General features: G+C 37.6%; 1 protein-coding gene across 2 annotated transcripts in view; it reads left to right on the top strand.

The window, feature by feature from the left end:
* The first annotated feature begins 1,656 nt into the window (after positions 1–1,656).
* Positions 1,657–18,920, top strand: part of LOC139747671 (uncharacterized) — a 37,981-nt gene continuing 20,717 nt past the window's right edge. Inside the window, exons 1-6 of one of the 2 annotated variants that reach the window (XM_071660245.1) lie at positions 1,657–1,869; positions 5,597–5,766; positions 6,874–6,963; positions 7,504–7,647; positions 14,436–14,543; positions 18,157–18,321. In XM_071660245.1, the coding sequence (XP_071516346.1) occupies positions 1,710–1,869; positions 5,597–5,766; positions 6,874–6,963; positions 7,504–7,647; positions 14,436–14,543; positions 18,157–18,321 (837 nt within the window). In that variant the 5' untranslated portion in view covers positions 1,657–1,709. The remainder of the gene's footprint in view (positions 1,870–5,596; positions 5,767–6,873; positions 6,964–7,503; positions 7,648–14,435; positions 14,544–18,156; positions 18,322–18,920) is intronic. The other variant, XM_071660246.1, reaches the window with a different exon arrangement.

The raw sequence follows: 18,920 nt of genomic DNA, 5'->3' as shown, positions 1-18,920 counted from the left end.
ATAACATCCCCCCCCCCCCCTTCAGCTTCATATGGATGGGTGAGCCATATCTTTAAAATGAACGCTGCTTTTCTTCCGGTTCCCCAAGTGAGAGAAATGAACTTCAAAGAATTTCCTTCCACCTTCTTGGTCGACCAGTAACTGAGCAGCTTCTACAGGCAAACATCTGTAGAGCTTCATAACCGCTCAGTCGGCTGTGCAGCCGGGAACATTTCATGAAGCAGGAAGGATTGAAAGCTATTGAAGAATGAAGAATGTCTTCGGACCTCAGCAGATACATCTCTCTCTCTCTCTCTCTCTCTCTCTCTCTCTCTCTCTCTCTCTCTCTCTCTCTCTCTCTCTCTCTCTCAAGTTGGTTGGTTGGTTAACTAGTTTGGTTATTTAGTCTATTGACAACGTCAGCGTCAAGCTATGTCCATCAACCGAAGAAAAAAAATATTAAACATCTTCAGGTGTTAACGGGTATTTCTTAAAGACCCCATACACTGTCACCGTATGCATAGAGAGCCCTTGTCTGAGACAGGTTGACATTTATCAACTATGATATTTTTGGCAATACTAAACAGCTTCAAGGAAAACCCACTGAAGGGCTATCTTATTCTTCCTGATATCATAGTAGAGAAACATGGAATTAGAACAGGAAACACGAATTAGAACTCCCTGCCATGTAACCAAAGAGTACAAGTATATGCGAAGTTCAGGTGACCCCCAACTGATAAGAAATGCAGTGTGGTTCTAAAAACAAAATCCCTTTCAGTTCCAACTTCAGATCCATTGTGTCAAGTGGAGGAAATAAGGTGATGGAGATACAAGAGGTTAGAGGAGAAACTTTCATCAAAGCAATGGTACTCAGTGATGCAGACCAACATGGAGATAACTTTGTTTTTATTTTTTTAAGTAAAAGACATTTGTCAAGCCTTGTTCCAACTTCCGAAATATATGAAGCATACAAGAAAGTCACCGAAGACTGTACAATTCAATGATGTAGGTAAATTCCCACGTACCTCTGGTTAAATGAGGACTTCATACGTAATTTCAGAAATCTATGCACCATATTTCTGTGAATGCATGCAACGCTTATTATGGTCGTATCTTGGATTAATTGTCATAGTATGAATATATGAATTATTACCTACCATAGTGGAATTAAGTCAACATAGATATAGCATGAATCAGAAAACAAAACTGAAAATAGTATTTTAAAAGTACCTGCCACCTGACCTCATTCAAGAACAAAATTAATCTTTTCTGGTCATAATTACCTATAATGACACACCAAGCATTACGTAACGAAAAGAAAGGTCTCAAATAACTGACTTTTTTTCTTTCGTTCCATTCACATTGTTAAGGTATAATAACTGCACTAGCAATGCAGATAAGCCAAGATAGGCCTACCAGAATCCGAATACCATCAAAAGCATTACAGGATCTTGGCAATATTGTACAAAGTACAGTGTTGCCAAAGGATCGTGTCGGGAATGTTTAATTTTAGTTTAGATGTTAAACTAGATCGGATGTATAAATATCACTTTTACCTTCCAGTTACATTTCGATATATATTTCATCTCTAGTGACGTCAATATAGCCACTAAATATTTTGGATTGAGGTCAAAGGAAGGTTTGTTTTAAGGTATCCTGCGCTTTACGCTGCTACGCTCTTCTGGTGTTGTTGTTGGAGTAGGGGTGGTGTGCGCTGTTACCAAGCAAAGATGGCTGACACCATCCATGAAGATGATTTCCAAGACGTTAAACCCAACTTTGGATATTGGTTTGATGTTGAAGAAGCTATGAAACAAGTCACTATTCACGAAGAAAAGACTGGCACAAGATACGGATTCCTGAGGGCGGACCCAAACTTTGGTGCGGCAAGTGAGTCATATCCTGCAGTTTGTCCTTGGATCATATAAATGAAAACCCGTGCATACCAGTATATTCACGCGTCTACTGTAATTTAAGACATGATTTATAGGAGTATATATTGATATAGTAAGAAATAGTTGTATAGATTGTTGTGTAACAGTTTGTAGAGTGAGATATCGTTACGAAGGCGAAAATAATGAGATGAATAATGGAAGGAAGAGGTTGCTCGGCTGAGGTGTGGTGTGGGAACACTGTTTTCCTCATAGTAAGGAAAACTTGCAGGAATTTGCTCCCATATTTCGGGCAGTTTGCTCTCATGTACGTGATAGGGAAGGGTGTTATATGAATATATATACGACGACATGAGTGTCTCATGTTCATACAAGCGACTCAGCCATGTATGAAGTCAATAAAGAATGTAAACTTGTTAAATCCTATCTTTTCTCCAACCCATTTCAGTGTTTCAGTACCTACTGAATATTCTTACCCCTCACCATAGATATGCACTTAAAGGACTTCATGTCATTATATGTTGTGGTTCTTTCATTTCTAGAGATAGTTCGTGGAAAAGATACATTGGTTTAAGACTCGAGAATCTGATGAGATAACGTTTTGGTGGATATATGACCTTAATCCTTAAGAAAAAAAAACTTGAAAGAACGAGACTGAGGTAATGTTACTTAGCACATTACATGGAGAAAATTTTACGTAAATTCAACCCTAGTCTCTTAATGTCTAGTAGATTTTGAAAGATTAAGATGGTAATTGACTAAGAACAATAGTAACATGTTGGGGATACAGAGAAAATGCAGATATAAGAAACACTAGGTCATTTATGAAACTTTTAAAATATCTAAAGTTAAGTCTTGAAAGAAAGTTTGTACAGGAACATTATGAGATAGAAAAGGTGCATCAGTACTGTATCTTTCTAGGTCAAAGTATATACTGTTGAGTAAGGTAATGGGGATCTAAGAGGAACATTTAAGCATTGAAAGGCATATTTCAGCAGAAGTTACTTGCTGTGTTAGGTAAGAGCACTGCCCTATGGAAACAAAAAAGAAGTAATTGCTCTTGGCAGAACATTGTTAAAGATTTTGTTTCAGGGGCTTAACTTACAAGAATTATAAGTAAATGTAAAGTCATCCAAGTGAGTGTGCTGCTGAAAGACCACCTTTAAGTAAAGCCTTTATTGACTGTTCTCAGAGCATGATTTTTTTTTTTTTTCAAATATGGGAGACAGATTATGGTTTTTGTTGGCCCAAAGCATCTTCATGTGCAATACAGCTACATATCTTGTTACACCAGCTAAGGAATCTTGTATGTATTACTGAATTTCAGTTGGAGCATTGAACTGTCAGTAAATTACAGCAGTTCAATTGGACTCTAAGGCTGTAGATAAGTCAAAATTCTTTTAAGCTATGCACTATTCCATGTTATGTTTATCTGCCTGGTGGACATCATTGGAATTATATTTTTGGGGTTACTAGTGGGAGAGAGTTTTAGGGAATAAGAAAATCATATACAGTAGCTGAATGATTTATAATAAGTATGGGAACCCAAATTGATTTTGTCAATATTTGCCAGTCACTTCAAGCATACATTTTATTTTAAACAAAAAAAAAAAAAATATATATATATATATATATATATATATATATATATATATATATATATATATATATATATATATATATATTTGCTTTGTCGCTGTCTCCCGCGTTTGCGAGGTAGCGCAAGGAAACAGACGAAAGAAATGGCCCAACCCACCCCCATACACATGTATATACATACGTCCACACACACAAATATACATACCTACACAGCTTTCCATGGTTTACCCCAGACGCTTCACATATATGTCATTCTAAAAAACACAGCTAAAAAAGGAATTTGATGGTTTCTGATAAGGATGGGGAACCCAAATTGATTTTGTCAATATTTGCCAGTCATTACAAGCATAGATTTTATTCTGAACAAAAAATATATCATTTTAAAAGACACAGCTGCTATAGGAATTTGATGATTGTCCCTTAATTCAGTCTCCTGTACGGACTTTCTCTCGGGAAAACCATTTTATGTTTACTTGGTAAACATAAAATGGTAATCGTAATAACATCTGACCACTTGTAAAAACTGTAGATGTGCATCATTTGCATGGGTACACTTTATTCAAAGTTACTGGATCTTTGTGTAGTTCATATTTCCAGAGAGTAAAGTTGAATGCACTGTGATCTAACTTATTACTCAAATGTGATCTGGCTTATTTTGGTTTGTAAGCAAAACTTAATATTTGGCAATTCAGATCTATAAGTATTTTCTTTTATTTTTGATGCGTCAGACAGAATGAGGTTAGTGTCCCAATTTATTTCTCTACAAGGACACTCAGTTTGTAAGTCTCTCATCATTCTGGATTTATCCAAAATTCATTGTTGAAAGCTATATGCAGTCATAACAGGGTTTAAAAGAAATGTTTAAAGAATCAATTTAGGACAGGCTTACTATGAGGAAGTCAGGTGGACAGCAGTTAGTGATATTGAGTATTAGAAATATAGTGTGGTTGAGTACAAGCTGTAGAAGTAAGATTCATGGAATGATTTGGAGTAATGTGGTTTCAAGGGCACCTTAGATGTAACTTATTGATGTGAGAGAAATGCATGTCAATGGGCTTCATTGTGGCATATTAATATACCATGGTGGAGCATTTTTTTTTATCTTAGAGTAATAACTTTTGATAATGCAAAGATCAGGGGAAAAATGGGGTTAGATTAAGTGTTGTAGCCCCTTTAAATTTTGGCTAACAGAACCTACAAAAAACTCACCTAACTTTCCCAAGCAGTTTGAATTATTTTTTGATATTTGAAGAATACATGGTCATTGTATTATGTTTATATTTTTTGACATCCAAATCTTTGCACATTCTGTGTCTGCTGTATTCCATTGCACACATAGTCTTCCTGCAAATGTCCTTCACCTTGTGGAAGGAGAAATAAGACAGCAATCATGTAGGTGTCTTTTAACTGTTGTACTGAAATTAAGGTAAATCCCAACTCCTAGAGAGTAGGTGAGGTTTTCATACATTCTGTTGATGTTTAAATTTTTTTTTTGTAATAAATCCCATGTACCCATTCTTAGTGTCAATTCCTTTCATCAAGTGTTAGGAATACAGTGATATATTTCTCTTGCACTTCCTTGAATTGATTCTTGATATCCTAGAACTAGATAATTACTGAGTTAATTGGAATTTCACATTATGATTTTAGTTTGAAAATATGTTAAGTGGGAAAAGTGGTATATGCAGCATTATTGATCTGGTAAATGCATGTGGTACAATTAATGGGGCAGGATTGTAGTAAAGTTTACGGTGTGGAACGAGAGCTGCTAGAGACAATGAAGTCATCTCAGAACAGGTTAGTGTGTCTGGATAAACATTTGATTAAGGGACAAAGGGTAAGTTTAGATAATGAAGTGTCATATCTGTGACTTTTATACACTGAAAGGGCAAAGGGAGGAGGAAAGGCTAACTGCAATGGTGTTCATTTGAGATATAGATGATTGAACAGTAAAGTTAGGGATTTTACAGTGAAATTTGTTTGGATACACTAGTAAAGAAATATGGCAAGTGTTCATATTTAGATATTTAAACACCATGGGAGAAACTCACTGAAATATGAATGTGATTATTGATTAAGAACCCCCCCAAAATCTTTTATGGTGACCATGCTCAGTTGACTTTCAGCCTGGAACAATGAAGATTGCCGGATACAGTGGGAAGAAAGTGAAAAGTACCAAGGAAAGAGGCTGATTTTTGATGGTGTCCCATTCCTTGTTTTGGGAACAAAATATCTAGGCTGTCAGTATGGTCTACGAAACCCAGGCAAGAAGGGCAAATATTTAGAATGGAGAAAGGTTAGTTCATTAATTCACTTATAAAAAATAAACTTTTTTATTCACTTGTCTGCCACCATTCCCCATAAACTAAACACTGCATCTGACTATAGCCTACTTACATTCTGGGGAAAAATGAATTAATGATGTCACAGTTTGCTTGATATTAAGGCTCTTTCCTAGAAACTTAAAGTGTCTGTTATTTCATTTACAATATCAGTAATTCCTGTCTTTCCCCATATGGAGAAAGAAACAAGAGGCAGTGAAAGGATCTGAACAGTGAGTTGGACTTGCCTCTTAAAGTTTAGAAGGAAGGCTTGTTTGATCTATAAATCACATGTTATTTTCTGGATTTTTCGTGTTTTTAAAAGATCAACTGTAAAGGGATTTGGTTGGAAGTTTAGGAGAATTTGAGGTGGTATCTGCTGGAAAGAAGATTAAGAAATCTGATTTGTGCAAATGCAAGTGTTACTAATGACTGAGGTATTCAAGACAGAAGTAAGATATTCCATGACCTTATAGCTGATTAGAGTGAAATTCATACTGATTGCAAATGAAAGTATGGTGATAAATGAGTGTTAAAGGAAATATGAATTGTAGTTAACTGAAGATGAAGATTACCTGTTACTTTGTTACTTCATATGTAATGTGTTGATAGGTAAATGAATGTAAGGGAAGCATTTGATATGGAAAGAATGTAATAACATGCTAGATTTTATAAAATCAGGTGGACAAGCAAGTTCCTGTTTAGTTTCAAAGTGATAGTGGAATAGGCTGCTGAGAACAAATGAGAAAGATTGATGTTTTGAAAATATTAGTAGAATATAAGAGAATGGATAGAGTAGGGGGAAAATTAGATACTAAGAACATTTGTTACTTCCTTTAAAAAGTCAGAACTAGGTTATATAATCGAGGGGAAAGTGGTTATAGAAGAATGATTTATGATACTTTAAGGAAAATGTACATGGATAAAGCTACAGGTATGGTCATAGGATTAGTAGTTGGGTATTTAAATTAGTATATGGAGATATTGCACGTCACTGTTGAAAATTGGAAGTAGTACATTCATTTTACATTGAAGGTTATTAGAATTGCCATGTCATTCTCATCCTCATATTTTTCTAACAGGAACAGGGTGGACAAACAACTCCTGCAAGGAGAGGAAGCTGTCCTGCTAAGGTTGTGCTGAAGGAAGTCATAAAATTTCCTGATTACAAGGTAGATTTACTTTTTTTTTTCATCCCCCTCTCCAGGGTTAGTTTGTCCCAGGAGACTTGAGAGATCTTTAGGATCTCCAAGGTTAGGAATCTCTTAACCCCTTGACTTTGGGTGAGATGAGTGCCCCTCACCCTTCCTTTTATTGAAATAATATATATCTTTTTTCCAAGTGAAATTTTGGTACAAATTATATTCACAGTTTGGTAGTTTTTGTAATGCTGGTAGACCCCAATTGGGACAAACAGCTTTGGTGCCAAAGACTCCTTGAGCTATGCTATGTTCTTTGGGTGATATCTCTGACTATCTTAAAGATCTTCTCAGCTTATTTTCAAGGACCCGTTGGCCACTTCAAAGGCCATGGTTCTAGAATTTACCTGTGGACATCTAACCAGAACACAAATTGGGATCGGAGGGACCTAACCTCAATTTTCTTTATCATTATCTCATGCTTATAGAAGAGGTTTTGGAAAGGAAAGGTTGTCCAAATTTCATGTCCTTCATTTCTTGTATAAATTGTGATAGTAAGAGATTTTTTTTCAGATTGACACCAACACAAGCTATGAAAAAAAGAAGTGGTCAAAAATGCTGCGAGATGATCTTTGCAGTGGCACTGCACGTCCTCAACGAAGAATTTATGTTGACCTTCCCAACAGTGAAGCTCATGTTCACACTGTTTTAGTAAAGGTATTGTATATAGGAGGTACATTAGTATCTATGATAAGCTGAAATCATAGAATCCTTTTTGTACATCCATTGAAATGTTCCCCAAAAGATGTCAAGGAATTTAGATTGAAATATTTCATGCATATTTCCAAAGTACAACCATAAGTTTTCTTATTGTGAATTTTATTTCTCCATGTGGTTTTGAATTTTGCCTCCCCATGCTTTAATTGGCTTGTAATTTTTTTTATCTCATGTCCTAGTTTTTGCATGCTTATATTAGTAATATCTCTCCAGGTATGACCCTTTTATGTATAATATTAATGTCTGATTTAATCAAGGGTCTCTTGTCCCTTCAGATGATCAAAAAGTGAGAAAATGTGGTAACAAAAATTTTTGGGTTTCATCCCAATTTTTTCCAAGTTATCTTATGATATTCCTTATGTTCAAATAGCCTCAGTTTGAATATCTCTTTGTCTTGTTAATGTAAATGTCATTCCAATTTTAAGCCTTGTTTTTTGGAAATATGAGTGGTGGGATGAAGAAGTAAGAGTATTAGTGAAAGAGAAGAGAGAGGCATTTGGACGATTTTTGCAGGGAAAAAATGCAATTGAGTGGGAGAAGTATAAAAGAAAGAGACAGGAGGTCAAGAGAAAGGTGCAAGAGGTGAAAAAAAGGGCAAATGAGAGTTGGGGTGAGAGACTATCAGTAAATTTTAGGGAGAATAAAAAGATGTTCTGGAAGGAGGTAAATAGGGTGCGTAAGACAAGGGAGCAAATGGGAACTTCAGTGAAGGGCGTAAATGGGGAGGTGATAACAAGTAGTGGTGATGTGAGAAGGAGATGGAATGAGTATTTTGAAGGTTTGTTGAATGTGTCTGATGACAGAGTGGCAGATATAGGGTGTTTGGGTCGAGGTGGTGTGCAAAGTGAGAGGGTTAGGGAAAATGATTTGGTAAACAGAGAAGAGGTAGTAAAAGCTTTGCGGAAGATGAAAGCCGGCAAGGCAGCAGGTTTGGATGGTATTGCAGTGGAATTTATTAAAAAAGGGGGTGACTGTATGGTTGACTGGTTGGTAAGGTTATTTAATGTATGTATGACTCATGGTGAGGTGCCTGAGGATTGGCGGAATGCGTGCATAGTGCCATTGTACAAAGGCAAAGGGGATAAGAGTGAGTGCTCAAATTACAGAGGTATAAGTTTGTTGAGTATTCCTGGTAAATTATATGGGAGGGTATTGATTGAGAGGGTGAAGGCATGTACAGAGCATCAGATTGGGGAAGAGCAGTGTGGTTTCAGAAGTGGTAGAGGATGTGTGGATCAGGTGTTTGCTTTGAAGAATGTATGTGAGAAATACTTAGAAAAGCAAATGGATTTGTATGTAGCATTTATGGATCTGGAGAAGGCATATGATAGAGTTGATAGAGATGCTCTGTGGAAGGTATTAAGAATATATGGTGTGGGAGGCAAGTTGTTAGAAGCAGTGAAAAGTTTTTATCGAGGATGTAAGGCATGTGTACGTGTAGGAAGAGAGGAAAGTGATTGGTTCTCAGTGAATGTAGGTTTGCGGCAGGGGTGTGTGATGTCTTCATGGTTGTTTAATTTGTTTATGGATGGGGTTGTTAGGGAGGTAAATGCAAGAGTCTTGGAAAGAGGGGCAAGTATGAAGTCTGTTGGGGATGAGAGAGCTTGGGAAGTGAGTCAGTTGTTGTTCGCTGATGATACAGCGCTGGTGGCGGATTCATGTGAGAAACTGCAGAAGCTGGTGACGGAGTTTGGTAAAGTGTGTGGAAGAAGAAAGTTAAGAGTAAATGTGAATAAGAGCAAGGTTATTAGGTACAGTAGGGTTGAGGGTCAAGTCAATTGGGAGGTGAGTTTGAATGGTGAAAAACTGGAGGAAGTGAAGTGTTTTAGATATCTGGGAGTGGATCTGTCAGCGGATGGAACCATGGAAGCGGAAGTGGATCATAGGGTGGGGGAGGGGGCGAAAATTTTGGGAGCCTTGAAAAATGTGTGGAAGTCGAGAACATTATCCCGGAAAGCAAAAATGGGTATGTTTGAAGGAATAGTAGTTCCAACAATGTTGTATGGTTGCGAGGCGTGGGCTATGGATAGAGTTGTGCGCAGGAGGATGGATGTGCTGGAAATGAGATGTTTGAGGACAATGTGTGGTGTGAGGTGGTTTGATCGAGTAAGTAACGTAAGGGTAAGAGAGATGTGTGGAAATAAAAAGAGCGTGGTTGAGAGAGCAGAAGAGGGTGTTTTAAAATGGTTTGGGCACATGGAGAGAATGAGTGAGGAAAGATTGACCAAGAGGATATATGTGTCGGAGGTGGAGGGAACGAGGAGAAGAGGGAGACCAAATTGGAGGTGGAAAGATGGAGTGAAAAAGATTTTGTGTGATCGGGGCCTGAACATGCAGGAGGGTGAAAGGAGGGCAAGGAATAGAGTGAATTGGAGCGATGTGGTATACAGGGGTTGACGTGCTGTCAGTGGATTGAATCAAGGCATGTGAAGCGTCCGGGGTAAACCATGGAAAGCTGTGTAGGTATGTATATTTGTGTGTGTGGACGTGTGTATGTACATGTGTATGGGGGGGGTTGGGCCATTTCTTTCGTCTGTTTCCTTGCGCTACCTCGCAAACGCGGGAGACAGCGACAAAGTATAAAAAAAAAAAAAAAAAAAAAAAAATTGTACCCTGTATATAGTTTGTATCACAACTAATAAACTTAGTAACTCATTTATATGATGATCATTAAAGCAGAATTAAATGAAATATAAACAGAAAAAAGTATAACTCAAACACCGTATGACTGAAAAGTGCTCAAGTGAGTCTTGTGTTTGTGGGAAGAAGGGCATCAACTTGGAGATAAAGTTAGGCATTTTGAAGGACTGTGATGTTGGTCAATGTGGTGATAATATTGTTAGAGCTCTTGGCTTTCCCACTTCCTTAGTGAGAACAATTCTTGAACATGCAGATAAAGTGAGGCAGCATGGCTCAAATGTAACACCTCTTGGTGCAATTAAGATCACTTATACCAGAGATGAAGTAAGTGAGAACATGGAGCAAATGATGAGTGCTGGGTTTGCAGATCAAAATCTGTATAACATGACTGTACTTTGTGGAATGTATGCTTACATTGAAAAAAAAATGTTAAGCAGTATTTCTTATTTAGATATTTAAGTTAATGATGTACCCATATTACACTGGATGTTTCTTGGTGTTTTATTCATATTTTTGCGTGAAAATTAGGTTGAGAAATCTCCTCCAGGAATTTGACTCTTCATTATCCCATTGAATTCTGTGGTATAATGGGATTCTACTCCTGGTGATTCTGCTAAGTTGTGTTTTCCGGGAATGCATCTCCAATATTGAATGGGGAGCAAGTGTGATTATCAAATACTGCACAGTTATTGTAGTTTATAAGATCTTGGGAGTTAGAAACCTCTTAACTCCCTGCCTTTTGATGTGGTAAATTAGTCTTAAACCTCTCTAACCATTTGTTCAGTGCTAGTGGTCTATGGCTCATTTAGGGTCCTCCCACTGATCAATCATCAGCCTCCACTTGATGGTCCCCTATCTTTTGGTACTGATCTGCCTCATAGTTCTCGGGATCTTGGACATTTATAGATGTTTTATTCCAGCCTTTTTTTTTTTTTTTTCATTTTTTTATTTGGCTTCTTTCACTCTACTAAGGGTTAGTATCGTTTTCTGACATGGTTAGGGGTTGGTCTATTACTTAATTAAATTGATTTATTGCTGTGCACTTATTAATTTGATTACTTAGTTAATATGACTTTTCTGATAAAAAATATATAGAGGAACTTTCACCTCCATCCTTCTTTTCTTTTTTCATGGTTCTGTTTTCTTTTTCCCAAGCCTTACAGGGGTAATATGTGTAGGAATTATATTGGTGTTGCCCCAGAGTAATGACACTGATTCAGACCCTGGGTTTGTTCCACTTAGATTTGGACGTCAGTCAATCAAGCTTCCACTTTGATTGTTCTATCCATTTGACCTTGACTGATGTGTCAGTGGACAAGGAACTCCCATAGCTTGATCCTAGACGAAGATAGTATTCTTTTTCATAGAGACTCTGTTCATGGTTTGCAGCATTGAGAACAACTAATGGATGAAGATCACTCCCTAAATCATGGCAAATTAATTTGAAGAACTTGGCCTGTGCAGTCTGACAGTTCCACAACTCGCCTATTTCTGCACATTGAAACACTTGGGTACCAGGGCAGGAAGTGAAGTTAACCCCTAGCAAGGTCAGCGTTTTTCATATAAAACTAAGATTAGTATTATTTAGAAGGGCTTTGCTCTCCTGGGTTACCTTTACTTATAGCTTTTGTACCTTTTCAGGTTTTCTTGTGTCAGCCAAGACCATTTACTTTTCCTGTGTGTAATTATGGTGTTCTGAGATGTGATCGGAGTCAAAAGTCTTTTTTTTTTTCTAGGCCCAGCTAGTATAATGGAGTAATTGCAGGCTGAACCTTTATTGGTACCAGTCCACCTTAGGAGTATTTTATTCTTGTTAGGGTTTATGCTCAGTTATTGAGCTGCTACCTAATCAGGTAACCTACAGTACATCCAAACCACAGCTCCTATTATAGTAAGAGGATCTTGTTAAAACATAATCTCTTTCAATCCCTGAGTCATTATTCGAGGTGATTTGATAGGTGTACCGATGATATACCAGTTGATCTCATTAATGATAGCTGAACCACTGAGTCATTATTTGAGGTGATTTGATAGGTGTACTGGTGATATACCAGTTGATCTCATTAATGATGGTAGAACCATGTCAACATAATGACATGATGCCAAGCAAGGATAACCATCATTACTGAAACAGAAGGAAGTTCATGATGAGAACTTATCCTTAGTAATAAGGTAGGATAACATCACTCAATATCCTCGAGTTGTCATTGAGATATACAAGGATATATCAGTGTTTCTCTAGTATCTGCCTATCCGTAAGACATGTTGGGTACATGTGGAAGAGTTTACAGTATCATAGTTTGTTTCTTTCAGTAAATGCATGAAAGAGGGCCTCTATGTAGAGAACTGAATATAAACTGTACACGTAACCACCACTTTGCATTAGAGTTGCACTCCTGGAAAACACAACTTAGCAGAAACACCATTATGCAGAACACATTTTGCCTTAGAATTTTGTTGGGTAAAAGGGGCTATGTTCTAGGGGAGATTTCCGGTCCAAATTTCCACACAAAAAGTCATTAACATGTTAAGAAACATACATATAATACTGGTACATTATTAGTTAAATGATTGTAAAATAAAGCACAAAAATTTGTATTCAAGTACATGTATGTAACTTGTAAGAAATGGGGAGACAGTATGTTCCTGAATCTGGACTCATCCATTCTCAAGCCCATGACATTAACAAGAGGAAAATTCATCATTTCACCTAATTATGCAGACATTGTTCACTGTAAATGTATAAGTGTACTCTATGAAAACAAAACTAAAGCTGACACGAGCATTCACCAGTAGAGATAGACATGGAAGCACAGGTGGATGTTGTGGTGAAGGGTAGTGGTTTAATTCAAGTTGGAATGTGGAGTAGGTAGTATGCGAGTTAAAAAAAGAAAAAAAAAAAGGCCAAATTTGCTTGCATCCTCTCTGTAGCTGTAATATACAATACACTGACACCAAGGCCCCCACATCCACAAGCATAGACTTTTCCTTGGTTTCCCCTGACTGCTTCATATGCCTTAATTCAGTTCATTGACAGCATGTCAACTCCTGTATATCATCACTCCAAATCCCTCCATCCCATGCACACCTTACACTCTCCTGTATATTCAGGCCCTGAGCACTCAAAACCTTTCATGCCATCATTTCATCTAAATTTAATGTCTCCTCCTCCTCTTTATCCATTCCTCTTCTGAAACATATACCATCAGTCATCCTCTCCTCACTCATTTTTATCTTTTTGCTGGTACCTCCCAACTTAATAGGGAACCTCTGGTGTTCTCCACCCTCAAGGGTATTTCTCAACCTCAATGAGGTAGCATCAGGAACTGATGACTAAGCCTTTGAGAGGAAATCCTTGCTTGGGACCTTCTTCTGTGTACTTTTAGAAATTTGATACCGGAAGGAAGGATTTCATACTCCCTACTCCCACCTCTCTTAGCTGCTTTTTGCTGCATGCATGAGATACTTAGGTAGTGATCTTTTCCTCCTGGTCTAAGAAAATAAGGTAAAGGAAAATATTTTCTGAGATGATTTGGAATATTGGCAAATTGTTTTCCATCTTTCTTTATTTCATATACTGTGATTTTAGAAGGTACAAAATTAATGAATTGACAAACCATACACAGCCATTGGTCAGATTGATTAACAAATATAAAATGAAGAGTAATAGATAAAGGTGGATTTCAGGGATTTGGAGGTGACCTAAATGCTGAAAAGAAGTGGATACAATGACCAGAAGTTGATTTACGTCATCTTAGAAAAAAAAATATTCTTTCATCTTAGAAAACATTCTTTCCTTTATAGAAATTACTTTTGTTTCATTTTTACAGTTTATAATACATGTGCCATCGGTTGCTTACATGCTTTGTTTATGTTACCTATTAAGTTTCATGGTACTGAGCCTGATTCATTTGGAAACCTCATTAGGATTGTAAAAGTTAATGAAATTTTTGTGTTACTGGATACCCATCAATAAACACTATTTGTATTACATGGAGCAACTCATTATGTGTGTATTGATTTTTTTCATCGTGAATATCAGAAGTAAGACTGGAAAGAAGGAACTGCATTATTTTCTTGAATTACAGAAAGTAAATGAGGCTACAGTTGGAAAACTTAACCCTCCACACTGTTTGATCTGCAGTGCCAAGCTTTCAACATCTACAAGATCTGCTATAGCTCTGTTTTCAGGAGAGGTGAGTCTTTCAAGTTTTGATTGTGTGATTCTGTGGAAAGATTTAAATGTGAGGAATAACTGACTATATAGTGGGATCCAACTTAGGCCCATTAGGAACAGCAATTAAAACTGAATTTTTTTTTAAAGACGCAGTTATCATGAAGAGAGAGCCAGAGTTTGGAGAGCCAGAGTTTGTGTATATATGTCTGTGGATATGAGTGGATGGGCCATTCTTCATCTGTTTCTTGGCGTTACCTCACTGACATGGGAAATGGTGATTTAGTATAATAAATAAATTGGAGGTGGAGGGATGGAGTGAAAATGATTTTGAGTGATCGGGGCCTGAATATACAGGAGGATGAGAGGTTTGCAAGGAACAGAGTGAATTGGAGCGATTTGGTACACTGGGGTCAATGTGCTTTCAGTGGACTGAACCTGGGCATGTGAAGCGTCTAGGGTAAACCATGGAAAGTTCTGTGCACCCTGAATGTGGGTAGGGAGCTGTGGTTTTGGTACATTACACATGACAGCTAGAGACTGAGTGTGAACAAATATGACCTTTTTTTGTCTGTGTTCCTGGCACTACTTTGCTGAAGTGGGGGTAACGATGCTACTTCCTGTGGGGTGATAGCGACAGTAATGGATGAAGGCAAGCAAATATGAATATATAAATGTGTATACATGTATATGTGTGTGTATGGGTGTTTATGTATATATATGTGTACATGAGTGGATGGGCCATTCTTCGTTTGTTTCCTGGTCCTACCTCTCTGACATGGGAAACAGTGATTAAGTATATTTATTATTTAAAAATGAATATTTATTTATTATACTTAGTTGCTGTCTTCTGCATTAGCGAGGTAGCGCAAGGAAACAGATGAAAGAATGGCCCAACCCACCCACATACACATGTATATACATACACGTCCACACACGCACATATACATACCTATACATTTCAACATATATATATATACACATACATAGACATATACATATATACATATGTACATAATTCGTATACTTGCTGCCTTTATTCATTCCTGTCACCACCCTGCCACACATGAAATGACAACCCCCTACCCCCCGTATGCGCGCGAGGTAGCGCTAGAAAAAGACATCAAAGGCCACATTCATTCACACTCAGTCTCTAGCTGTCATGTATAATGCACTGAAACCACAGCTCCCTTTCCACATCCAGGCCCCACTAAACTTTCCATGGTTTACCCCAGACGCTTTACATGCCTGGTTCAATCCATTGACAGCACGTTGACCCCAGTATACCACATCGTTCCAATTCACTCTATTCCTTGCACGCCTTTCACCCTCCTGTATGTTCAGGCCCCAATCGCTCAAAATCTTTTTCACCCCATCTTTCCATCTCCAATTTGGTCTCCCACTTCTCCTCGTTCCCTCCACCTCTGACACATATGTCCTCTTTGTCAATCTATCCTTACTCATTCTCTCCATGTGACCAAACCATTTCAAAACACCCTCTTCTGCTCTCTCAACCACACTCTTTTTATTACCACACATCTCTCTTACTCTTTCATTACTTACTCGATCAAACCACCTCACACCACATATTGTCCTCAAACATCACATTTGCAATACATCCACCCTCCTCCGCACAACTCTATCTATAGCCCATGCCTCGCAACCATATAACATTGTTGGAACCACTATTCCTTCAAACATACCCATTTTTGTTTTCCAATGGCCCAACCCACCCACATACACATGTATATACATACACGTCCACACACGCACATATACATACCTATACATCTCAACGTATACATATATATACACACACAGACATATACATATATACACATGTACATAATTCATACTGTCTGCCTTTATTCATTCCCGTCGCCACCCCTTACATGAAATGCCAACCCCCTCTCCTTGCACGTTGGAAATGAGATGGTTGAGGACAATGTGTGGTGTGAGGTGGTTTGATTGAGTAAGTAATGTAAGGGTAAGAGAGATGCGTGGTAATAAAAAGAGTGTGGTTGAGAGAGCAGAAGAGGGTGTTTTGAAGTGGTTTGGTCACGTGGAGAGAATGAGTGTGGAAAGATTGACGAAGAGGATATATGTGTCAGAGGTGGAGGGAACGAGAAGTGGGAGACCAAATTGGATGTGGAAAGATGGAGTGAAAAAGATTTTGAGTGATCAGGGCCTGAACATGCAGGAGGGTGAAAGGTGTGCAAGGAATAGAGTGAATTGGAACGATGTGGTATACCAGGGTCGACGTGCTGTCAATGGATTGAACTAGGGCATGTGAAGTGTCTGGGGTAAACCATGGAGAGTTCTGTGGGGCTTGGATGTGGAAAGGGAGCTGAGGTTTCGGTGCATTATGTCATGTGTAATGCACCGAAACCACAGCACCCTTTCCACATTCAGGCCCCACAAAACTTTCCATGGTTTACCCTAGATGCTTTACATGCATGCAAAGAATAGAGTGAATTGGAACAATGTAGAATACCAGTGTGCTGTCAATGGACTGAACGAGGGCATGTGAAATGTTTAGGGTAAACCATGGAAAGGGGCCTGGATGTGGATAGGGAGCTGTGGTTTCAGTGCACTGCACATGACAGAGACTGAGTGTGAATGAATGTAGCTTTTTTGTCTGTTTTCCTGGTGCTGCCTCACTGAAGCAGGGGGTAGTAATGCTGTTTCCTGTGAGGCAGGACAGCACCAGGAATGGATGAAGAAATATGTACATGTGTGTATACATGTATGTATATGTATGTATATGTGTATATGTTGTTTAGTATATGGATATGTATGTATATGTGCATGTATGGGCATTTATATATATATATATATATATATATATATATATATATATATATATATATATATATATATATGTGTGTGTGTATGAGTAGATGGGTAATTTTTGTCCATTTCCTGGTGCTACCTCGCTGACGCGGGAAATGGCGATCAAGTATAATGGTAAAAAGATAGTTCTGAAAATCTTCAGTGCACATAAGAAGCAAAATTAAATACTGTTATACTGTATTCTCACCAACAAAGCAAGAAGATATTGAATTGGAAAGAATTCAGAAACACTTTGAAAGTAAAATTAAAATTGAGTGAATAGAAAAAGTTGAATTATATATCATAGAGAGATGAGAAGAATGTAAAAGATTTATACATGACAACAGATTACATTAAATTACTTTTCTAGGACTAAAAACTTCCCAGAATGGAGGCAACAGATTAGTTAAATCCAAAACAATATCTTGGAAAACACCAAAAATGTACCAAACTTGAATATATGAGAGTTTAGCAAAAACAGTATATAGACTTTTTGATGCCTGTCAAAGCAAAACAAAATATTGCACCTGTAAAGAATAAACACAGTTGCCTCAAAGGAAAAAAATGAGATAAACTGTTAAGAACAATTTCAGAAGGTAGAGAATAGATAATGAACAAGGGGTATGTGCAATGAGCTATGCATTTACCTAGCCACATGGCAAGAATTCCGTTATAGGTATTCGTAGGAAGATACTGTCTCCCACTCTCTCTCATTCCATCCTTCTCATATTTTCTCCCACTATTTACAAAACTGTGAATAATTATTTTTAGTAGAAGATATTACATCACTCTTTTTACCCTAGGCACGAACATCTCACCGCCAGTTAGAGGTGCACTCTGTCCTGAGCAACATTATTGATCAAGATTTGGAGAAAGCCATGTTACACTCCAGCATTATTTGCAGCAAATGTTTCAACCTTATAGATGATATTGATTCTCTTGAGGAACAACTGATTAATAAGAAGCAGGTAAGTTGCAAGTAAGGAGAGGATGAGTGAAAGAAGAATGGCTAAGATGATATATGTTTCAGAAGTGGAGGAAACAGTGAGGAAGGGGATACTGAATGATGTAATGAAAGAGGCTTTGAGTTATTAGGTCCTGAACATGCAGGAGGGTGAGAGGTATGCAAGGGAGAGAACAAATTAGAATGATGAGAGACAATGGGAGAAATGTACTATCAGTGGACTGAACCAGGACATGCAAAATGGTCAGGAGAAACCATAGCTAAACAGCAGAAGTGAGCAAATAAAGTTGCTCTGCAGGAAATGACAATTTAGTATAAAACAATAATATATACTTACACGTGTATTTATTCTATTATACATAATCACTGTTTCCCATGTTGGCGAGGTAGTGCCAGGAAACAGATGAAGAATGGCCCATCCACTCATACTCACCTACATATACATAAATGCCCACATACACACACACACATATATATATATATATATATATATATACATATCAATATATGCAGACATTACATACATACACATGTACATATACATACTTGCTTGCCTTCATCCATTACTGTTGCTCTCCTGTCCCACAGGAAAACAGCATCGTT

Source organism: Panulirus ornatus, chromosome 69 (assembly GCF_036320965.1).
Source record: "Panulirus ornatus isolate Po-2019 chromosome 69, ASM3632096v1, whole genome shotgun sequence".
Lineage (NCBI taxonomy): Eukaryota > Metazoa > Arthropoda > Malacostraca > Decapoda > Palinuridae > Panulirus > Panulirus ornatus.
This window is presented reverse-complemented; position numbering and strand designations above follow the sequence as displayed.